The sequence below is a fragment of the Corythoichthys intestinalis genome, chromosome 1, assembly GCF_030265065.1.
Source record: "Corythoichthys intestinalis isolate RoL2023-P3 chromosome 1, ASM3026506v1, whole genome shotgun sequence".
NCBI classification, from domain to species: Eukaryota; Metazoa; Chordata; class Actinopteri; order Syngnathiformes; family Syngnathidae; genus Corythoichthys; species Corythoichthys intestinalis.
The window spans coordinates 19,255,684-19,266,390 of record NC_080395.1 but is presented as its reverse complement, the minus strand read 5'-3'; the positions used below and the strand labels follow the sequence as shown (position 1 = coordinate 19,266,390).

The 10,707-nt window shown below is 38.2% G+C and overlaps 1 protein-coding gene across 1 annotated transcript; it reads right to left on the bottom strand.

The window, feature by feature from the left end:
• Nucleotides 1-74: 74 nt before the first annotated feature.
• On the bottom strand, nt 75-10,563 carry LOC130914928 (zinc finger protein 354A-like). The gene is made up of 2 exons (XM_057834526.1): nt 10,344-10,563; nt 75-2,045 (listed from the first exon to the last, which is right to left on the bottom strand). Exons 1-2 carry the CDS (start codon nt 10,519-10,521, stop codon nt 961-963), a joined length of 1,263 nt encoding a protein of 420 aa, XP_057690509.1. The 5' UTR covers nt 10,522-10,563; the 3' UTR covers nt 75-960.
• Between the last annotated feature and the right edge of the window lie 144 nt (nt 10,564-10,707).

Genomic DNA, 10,707 nt, shown 5'->3' with positions numbered 1-10,707 from the left:
CATGCATTTTTTTGAGATTTCTAAGTTTCAAATTTATTTTTGCATTCAAACACTTTTTTTTTTGATTGAAGCAACTTTTTTGGGGGTTCAAAATATATATTTTGATTGAAGCAACTTTTTTTTTGAAGCAACTTTTTTTTATTGAATAATAAAGAAACAAATCTACCTCCATATGGCTCCGCCCAGGGGATACAATTTTTGACTGGGGTAACTACATTGGCACGACACCGGCGGGCGTACCAAATTCAATGGATGATGATCTTGGCGAAAAGTATTGCCTTGGCAGCCTGATTTAGAATTCCCTTTAAGAATGATGGGAAACAAAAAACGCTAATTGTCAACTTATTATTATAGATATTCCTGTAAGTTAATTCTATTGCTGACGCTGCGTTTCGGGGTCATCAACATCTTGTGCCCCCCCTGCTCCAAAAGTCAAACTCCGCCTATGATCTAAACCGGCTAAAAATGGCGTCAATTGTTTGTGTTTGGATTGTGCTGTAAAAAGTTTTGTTTTGGCAGCAACGGTTTTTCCATTTCTAATTTGAAGTGATGGGTGAAGTCTGGATGACCGAAAAAAAAAAAAAAAAAAATTGTAAACCGTGGCAGCACAAACAAACTTTTAACTTCACAAACGTAGCACAAACTAACAGCACCATTACAGTTCCATTCCACCGTAGATAGGGGGCTGCGTGACATCATTACTACAAATTTAAAGTTGAATATCTACAAGACCATTGCAGCACAAACTAAGCACAAACGATTGACAACGTTTTTAGCCGGTTTAGATCAGAATGGGGTGCTCGTTGACCTCAGATTGACCAAATAAAAGAATTTTAAATATCTCAAAAACGATAGCAGCACAAACAATAAAAAAAAAAAAAAAAAATTTCTTCAAATCTTCAAAATGTATCCTCCTTATCCATGACCCGTGTCAAGAGTCGACACCCAAATCGTTAGTGCTCACTCCTGTTTCAGGACACAGTAGTCATGATCTATTGGTGTTTGGTTCTCCATCTCGGGCTCCAGTTTGTGCTGGTTCCAAGCGAAGTAAACGGGTACGCTACCAGTCTTCAGCTTTCTTTGTCCGTCTGGTGCCATATAAAAATCTGTTTTCTTAAAATGTTGACTACAGACTCGGTGTCTTTTGGTTGGGTTTAAGTCTTCCCTCGCGATGTTCCGCTTCCACTCAGCCAGTATTGTAGGGTCGTCGGGGAATGCATGGAAACTCATGTCTTCGCTGTAACGCGACAAAACAGAACATACCGGCACGCAGCAAGGACGTTTTAATGACCTCTTATTGCTCATCGAGGGAATTTTCAAACAACTCTTTACCTGCTTTTCTGGGTGTGTTCTCATGTGTTTATACATAGTTCCTTTACAGGAGAACGTTCGATTGCATAATTCACAACTAAAGATTTCTAAACCCCGGTGAGTTTTCATGTGCCTTATCAACTCCTGATTCTTGTTAAACGTTTGTGTGCAAAGCGAGCAACAATAGCATTTTTCTCCTGTGCATGTGCTTACGATTTTTGGCAGTGGTTGCTCTGGAGGGAATGTTTTGAGTGTCACCAATTGTGATTTGTTAGTAACACTTTCACTACTATGTGAGGCAGAAAGAGTTTTTTGACAGTTTAGTGTAATGTCCTCATTGGCAAGAGTCATCTCCTTTTGAGAGCAATTGGACTGTTTGTCATCACCTTGGTAGTCTGCGTGAATCTCTAATGGTTCTTCCATTACGTCACTGTATGACAGTGATGCAAAGAGGTTGTCTGGTGGTGCTTCTCCTTGCTGGTCTCCCTTTGGACTATGATGATGAGACTGTTGCCAATCAGCTGATTCCTCCTCATGACCTTCATTTACCACAGGGATGCCAGGCGGTGACAAGGTAATGACGTCAACCTCCTCCTCTTTAACATGGGTCAGATCCGAATCCTCTACTTTCACTTTAACATCGCCAGCCGGTGAATGCTCCTGTTTCAAAGTACAGCGCCTGGACGGGAGCTCAGATCGAAGGGCTTCCTGACTGCTAAGAAGCAGCTGGACATCTACATGAGAGAAGCAGAGAAGCAAAAAATAGCCAGTTCAGAGAACAGTGTTTCCAGGCATGAAAATGGGTCAGGGGTTAAAAAGGTGAGAAGGGTGTAAAACAGGGGTGTCCAAACTTTTTGCAAAGGGGGCCAGATTTGGTGCGATAAAAATGTGGGGGGGCCGACCTTGACTGACATCCTTTACGTAGAACAATATATTTAAGCAAATTTTAGCAAGCCATTCAGTTTGTCACATTTGCTTTATTATTTTTTTTAATGAATAATTTCAACAATCTCGCCTTTGTGGCGTTCTCTTTCCACTCTCGGGCTCTTGCGAAATACTGCTGCTGTGAAATTAAACTAGCTTCAAGTTGCTTCAATTTCTCACTGTGTTTCTTCCCTGTAATCTTGTCGTACATGTCAGCGTGTCTTGTTTGGTAATATCGCCTCACATTGAAATCTTTCAAAACAGCGACTGTCTCTTTGCAAATGAGGCAGACACAGTTGTTGCGTATTTTAGTGAAGAAATAGTTCAATTTCCACCTATCCTTGAAGCGTCGGCCGTCACAGTCAATTTTCTTTTTTTTTTTGTTGATTGTCGCAGTTTTAAAAAATGGAAGTAATGGGTCACACGGGTAATGTTGCTTAGCCCTTAAATACCTGCAACATGAAGCAATTATCAGAGAATACCAACATCTGAAAAATAAGGTCCTAATGAAACCTTTTTTTTCAAATTTGTAAAAAGAAAAGTCAAAATGAATATGTGCAATAAGCGCTCTAATATCTATAACCCATGCTAAATCATGTTTTCTTTTCTCATGGAACCTGCAGATGCATGTGTTGAATTGCATCCATCATTTTTTTTTTTTCAAGAAGAAATGTCAAAATTCTAAATTAGTCTCAAAATCATGAAATTTTAGGTGTATCAAATGTGATATACTTGGCAATAAAGGGTTAAAAAGCTGCTACCTTTTAGTGGGTAAATGAGGAGCAGCATTTCGTGTGTAAGCTACTTCATATGCTGGTTGTAGTACTGTTGACCAATTTATTAAGTCTGTGTGCGGGCCAGACGTTATTGATTTTATGACAGAGGCTGGGGGCCGGATGAAATTTGACCACGGGCCGCATTTGGCCCGCGGGCCGGACTTTGGACATGTCTGGTGTAGAAGAAATATGTTCCGGTAGGGCTGTCCCAAACGACTAATTTCCTCCCGATTAGTCAGCCGACTATTTTAACAATTAGTCGACTGATATTTATTTATTTTTTTCTACTAATTTAGCAATGAAATTTTTGTTGACGCTTGTTAATTCACAAAAACATTTTGGAACACTTCAATTGTTTATTAAAGTACAAATAAACATTTAAATAACAATAATTAATCACACATGAACACTGAGGTCAAATGCTAATAGTAGGCCTGAACGATATTGGAAAAAACTATCGTTGCGATTTTTGGGGAGTTTGATAATATATTGCGATATTAAAACGAGAAAATTTTCACCAAATAACTTGAATAGCTCCGTTCGGGATAGCTGCGCTGTTGACTAGGAAAAACAGTTTGGTCGCGCTGCCTAGCAGGAGGGAGAGTAGGACACTGTGGTGCTGTATGAGCATGAAGCAGAAAAACATTAAAGTACGGTAATTTCCCGAATATAACGCGCACTTTTTTTCCCCAACATCAACTTGTAAAATCATGGTGCGCATTATAAATGGGTACATGAATGTAGAGAGAAATATATATATATATATATATATATATATATATATATATATATATATATTAGGGCTGTCAAACGATAAAAATTTTTAAATCGAGTTAATTACAGCCTAAAAATTAATTAATCGCAATTAATCGCAATTCAAACAATCTATAAAATATGCCATATTTTTCTGTAAATTATATATATATTCTGTAAAATAAATTGTTGGAATGGAAAGATAAGACACAAGATGGATATATACATTCAACATACGGTACATAAGGACTGTAGTGTGCATTTCACTCTACTGTCATTTAAATCTGTCTATGCTGTCCTCACTCCGAAGTGTCTACTTTTTCCAAAGCTAGACAGCTAGGGAACGACGCCTTAATCATCAGACTTCTTCCTTTTTCATCTGATTTATTAATAAAATAGCCTCAAACCAATTTCCTCTTTAGACCGTCGTAAAACTACAGTACAAAAAAAAAAGTACACAAGCATTGCATTAGCAACAACGTTAGCTTAGCACGCTATACAGGTTCACTAAACATAAACAAAAAGAGTCTCATACAAAAAATATAACATTTCGCTTACTAACATAATATGTACATTCTTTACAAAACCATACTTACGGATCATATAAGCACAACATTACAACGTAGGCGTCAGCCCGAGACGTCGTGCAGCCATATTGAACTGGCAAGAAAATAATAAACCATGTCGCAAAGCGACCACAAGAGTTCGCTGTTAGACAGCACAAAAAGCCTTGCTGTAAAATTTACCAAAAGGCAGAATACTGTCTGAGCGGGACATGTGCATTAATTGCGTCAAATATTTTAACGTGATTAATTAAAAAAATTAATTACCGCGCGTTAACGCGATAATTTTGACAGCCCTTATATATATATATATATATAAATAAACAAACCGATTTTTTTTTTATTGACACGGCCACGTTGTGTTGAAGAAACGTATGCGGCGATCCGTTGCCGACCATTACGGTACATGACGTTACCATTTTGTTTCGGTAATACTTCACTCTGATCGGCCGAATGATTTCGTCTGTGTTAAATTCTGCTATTTTCACTCTCCATAAAGCACAGAATTTAGTTTCTTGAACTCATTTGAGTCAACATTTATTGCAGCTCCGCAACTCGGACCATAACAAATGTAACAACACAGACTTCCTGTGTGTGTCCGTCAACTTTATCTGTCCCTCGGGGAAACTCAAACCCAAATAACAATAGTTCCTATTGTTACTGTCGTGTCGACAGCAATGAGCTCTCTTGGATTTCCGACTTACGTTCTCACCTTCATTTTACCGTATCAATCCATGGAAGAAACATTTATTCATCATGATGAAACGAGTAAGTTATACAGCAGCCTTTAAAAGAAAAGTCACATCTGTTTTGTTTTCTCCTAGATTCTGGTAAATTGGAGAAGTTGTCAAATCATATTATTGCCGTAAATATTGTCAGTTTATGGTAATGTTTGGAACTACCAATATGCTATGCTTGTGCTGTGTTTCACCATTCAGTAAAATGACATTTCTATATCTGTACACAAGCTCTGTTTTCTTGTATTCTTCCATTCATTGGTGCTAAAATTAGGGTGCGCGTTATAAACGGGTACAATAATTTGCCCTAGATTTTCCTAGTAAATTTGGGGTCCGCATTATACACGGGTGCGCCTTATATTCGGGAAATTACGGTATGTCGTTTTTCAATTCCGATGCTCTAAAAAATGGCGCCATCAGCCCTAATTTATAACTCAGTTTAATCCGTGATCTGCACACTTGCTGGGTTCATGAAGTAAAACAAAAGTTTAAATATTGAAAAAAAAGAAAAAAAAATTGCACGTCCTGCTGTGTGACTATTGCGCATGCGCACATTGCGATGGCGATGTTCAAACGATATACTGTGCAGGCTTAGCTGATAGCATTTACTGGTACGAGTGCGAAAGAATGAAATGTAAACAGATTCAGAACACTGACTTCGCCTTTCCAACATTATTCAAAACAATTCTTATTAAAAAAAAAAAAAAAAACGTCTAGCATTATTATTGTAGTACACTACTATATATACAGTAATAGTATTATAATATTACCGGTAATTGCCAATCATATTTTTTTTAAAAAAGGGTGTCATTTTAAAGTTATTCTTAGTGTAAAATCTGAATTCTGTAGTATTATAGTATTTACATATTATGGTATTAATTCTGAAGTATGTAGGATTAACTCCAGAAATCGTTATTTATTTATATGACAAACGTGACATGCTTTTATTTTGAAATGTTCACCAGAAGTACGTTCGCTATACCGCTAACGACTTTACACTCCGCAAAAAGCACTTTTCGTCATTGCTTGGGATGTTGGTTTCACATTCTTGAACATTCTCACCTGATAATTACAGCACAACAGGTTGTCCATAAAGTATTGTGCCTATTATGTTGGCTCAATTCATAGTCTAAGCAGTTAGATCTGGGGGGATGCTGAAGGGTGCCTGTTGCATTGTTTCAGAAAAGGTGACAACGTTCGGATATGCATTCCCATTGCAGACATGATCATCATTGTAGAAATAGAACATGCATTCCTTTTGGGATGATGGTTTCACATTCTTGAACATTCTCACCTGATAATCAGAGCACAATAGGTTGGCCTGACAGTGTTGTTTGACTAGTGAGATCTGTAAATAGGTTACTTTGCCCCCCACCCATGTACTAATGTTATTTCCATTTTTTTTTTTTTTGTCATTTCAGAATTTCTTCAGCAAGGAGAAAGCCCTTCTACACTGTGCAGGAGGTCATTGATGCTGTCCAAAATGGAGAGAGTGATGTGGACATAGACTTTGATGAAACTCATGAAGAGTCAGATGACGAAACCCATTAAGAAGTGGACAAAGAAAACCATCCACCCACTGACTGCCCAGCCAATGAGGACATTGAGCCCCAACCAGCCAAACATGCCATGCCCAGTGACAGATATCGCTGGCAGAAAAAAAGTTTTAATCAGCCCTGATTCGGATTTCTCTGGTCCACCTCTCGCAAAAGATGTTCATTCCCTCCACACACCATTAGAATACTTCCGACAATTTGTGTCTGAAGACATTATTGAGTCACTCACAATAAACACAAATGAGTACAGCCTTCAAACACATGGAAGATCCATAAACACCAACAAAGAGGAAATAGACCCCAATCACATGACGTCACTACTCCGCCCCCCTGACTTGATCTGCCATATTGTCCGTCAGCTCGTCGTGTTTACACATTACCGCTTCGTACATTCCTCTTATTACGGCGTGTTTCTCTGCTCGTTAACATTAATAATCAAAATGGTGAAGGCGTGTGTGGCGGTTGGTTGCAGTAATAGGGAAGATAGACGGAGAGACTTGAAGTTCTACCGTATTCCGACAGACCCGAAGAGGAAAGCGAGATGGACTGCTGCAATGCGACGAGAATACTGGGCACCAAACGATCACCACAGACTATGTAGTAGTCATTTTATATCTGGTAAGATGCATTTAATATATATTTAGAAAGTTTTGGGCTGACAACCACAATTAAGATCATTGCGAGGCTAATCGCCAACAACATACAGTTTCAAATTCAAGATGTTTATTTCTTCCACCATCATTATTTTTTTAATAATATTTAGCTGGCACCAAGTGAAAGAAGCTGGCCTCGTCTACGGATCATCAGTTAAACAGGGGTGTCCAAACTTTTTGCAAAGGGGACCAGATTTGGTGTGGTGAAAATTAGAGGTGTGCAAAATTTCCGATTCTTAGATTATTCGCGATTCGGCCGTGGAAGATTCCAGAACCATTCACAAACATCCAAATTCCGATTATTGAAATATGCCAAGTAAAGCGAAAGTACAACACACTCAGCGCGCCGCGCGGTCTTCGGCACAATGAAAAACGGAGCGAGAGTAGCTAAACATCATGCTTCTCATTACCCGGCCCCTCGGGTAATGCCAATGCTCAACTCACGGCTCTAGCTCAACTCATGCCACGAGTTAAAAAAAAAACACAACAACATACCTGACTGCTGCCGAAAAGCTGCTACAAAGTACATCCGCATAATGTTACGGTAGATATCATTTATATAGGACTAGATGCATTATAGATTCGATAGCGTTAGCAGCACATCTACAAAAAGCTAGATGCGGGCGTTAGTAAACGGCCGCCATCTTAAAGCAGTACACTTTCCTGCAAGGCTGTTGTAGCGAACCTTCCAAGCGAACCTAATTAACTTTTTATCTAAAATACTCCCAAATCGGTAAAATATTGACTTGAATCTATCCTTAAAATAGTTTTAAAACTTTCACATGTCGAAAGTAGACAAAAGGGAAATTATGGAATAACGGGAGCAATTTTAACAACTTTAATGGTTGATTCACAACATTAAATTAATTGAATGTAGTTTAAAGCTGCTGATACAGAATGGGGACTGGAGTTTTTTTATTTACTGTTATTTTTGTATATTTGTTTACTGCTATATGTTAACTTGATACTGAAATAGTAGTTTGGTTTAGCCTGAGAGTATTTTTGAACAATTTTGGAACTAATGTACAAAACATTAAAAAAAAAAAAAAAAAAAAAAAAAGCAGGGGGGTGCATCAATAATCGTTTTATAATCGAATCGGAGCCTCTGAATCGTAATCGAATCGTTAGGTGCCCAAAGATTCCCAGCTCTAGTAAAAATGTGGGGGGCTACCTTGGCTGATTTACGTAGAACAATATATTTAAACAAATTTTAGCAAGCGCTTCTGTGTCACATTTGCTTTATTATTATTTTTTTATAATTCATATTTTCAACAATCTCGCCTTTGTGGCGTTCTCTTTCGACCCTCGGGCTCTTGCGAAATACTGCTGCTGTGAAATTAAACTAGCTTCAAGTTGCTTTCATTTCTCGCTGCTTATTTTCCCTGTAATCTTGCCGTACATGTCAGCGTGTCTTGTTTGGTAATATCGCCTCACATCGAACTCTTTGAAAACAGCGACTGTCTCTCTGCAAATGAGGCAGACACAGTTGTTGCGTATTTTATTTAAGATATAGTCCAACATCCACTTGAAGCGTCGGCCATCGCAGTCAACCCTTTTTTTTTTTATTGCTTGTCGCCGTTTTAGAAAACTGGAAGTAAAGTGTCACACGGGGTAATGTTGCTTAGAGTGCTGCTCTTAAAGTTTTTCAAACTTTCGTGAGAATGGGCTGAGTTTCTGTGGACAAGAAAGTTGTAGATATCAAGGTAGCAGATTTCAGGCGGAGACAGCGAAGACAGTCGAAAAATATTGATTTAGGCATCAAATATGGATCTGGCGAATGGATTGAACGAAGCTTTTCCACATAATGCCCTTTTATGCAACACATCCAATGAGTTTACAGCATCTGAAAGCACCGTGGCTTCCATGAATTGCACTATAAATTGCACGATAAATTGAGACCATTGAGATTACGGACACACAATGACGGACAATATGGCAACACAATACAGCGACACGTCATTGTGTGACGTTGGTGACTGGGGTCCATAGAACGAATGATGGGCATGTATCTGAAGATGGGCCTGGTACAAATGGCTGGAGTGCGAAGGTACTGGGAGAGACAGACACACGGCACGCACCTGTTGCTGATGTGATGTTTTTAAATAAATATGCTATTCGTAAAAATATGACTACTGTTGAAATTATTATTCATATTATGTACTGTTCTGGGGCTATGTAACAAGCAATCAACCAATGCAAATTAACTCGTAGTGTTTTTTGTTTTTCTTTACTGTGGTATACACATTTGTACCTTTCTGATATGCCAATGAGTACAACTAGGGTTAGAGTCAGGAAATCCTGCTACCCTATTTAGCCAGTTTTGTAAGATTACAACGTTCTCATAAAACTTAAAAAAAAAAACTTTATTTTTTTTTTTTGCAAACAGTTCATTTTTATCTTCAAAGGCCTCCTTCAACACCAAGAAGTGGTTGATTTTTTTTTCTTTTGTGGTTTTCTATGTCTGGCCACTACAGGGTTAAAAAAAAAATTTTTTTTAAATGGGGGGGAAAAATGCCTTCCAGTCCAAAATTTGTCTTCCCCCAGAAAATTGAGATTTTAAGCTTTCCAATGATGCACACATGCATATCGGACCATTTTGAAATTTGGCCAAATTGGGGGTCTCAGAACTGAACTTCAAGTCACGTGTTTTCCGCCATATAATTTTATTTAGAAGGATTTTTACTTTTTTATGGAAAAAAATGTATTTTTGTTACAATGTTTGGCAACTTGAGCTGTAGCTGCGGGTTTAGTCTATAAGTTCTGATTTCAATGTTATTTAAAATATTTCAGTTATTTATTTTTTATTTATTTTAACATTATTTTCATATTGATGTTCCAAATTCCAAAATCCTGTATAATGGGAAACATTTTCTTTAACCCATACATCTCAAAATAACTCATTACAGTTATATATGAATTTTTAATTTTGATTATATGAAAATTTAGTTTATGTTGTATTAGGAAAACTTAACTCTTATCTTGAATGGGGGGTTGTAATTTTAATACACATATTTGTGGACTGAGAAACACCCGTGCAAATTTCATCCAATAAACACTCACGTGAACCTACCTTCGAGGCGTACGGAAACTTGAGTCTTGCAAACAGCTTCAAGTTGTCGTCGGTGTCGCTCGCTCTCCTCTCTCGCTTGACAAAGTTTCTCCGCGTAAAACGCTATCGTTTGTTCAAAGAGGTCGAAAATTTCGTCGGCAGCCGCAGTGAGAAGCTCCTTCACCATATCTTTCAACATTTTGATGTAGCTCGTTCAACGACCACCAAAACCATACAAAAGTGTGAGTTACAAAGATAAGTTTGTTCCTGTCTGGTCTACGCATGCGTCAGTTTCGCTTGCCCACTACGGCAAAATACAGTGGGACAAAACAGCATCATGATAGGTCTGCGCATGCGCATTGCACATGAGGCTCCATAGTTTGTC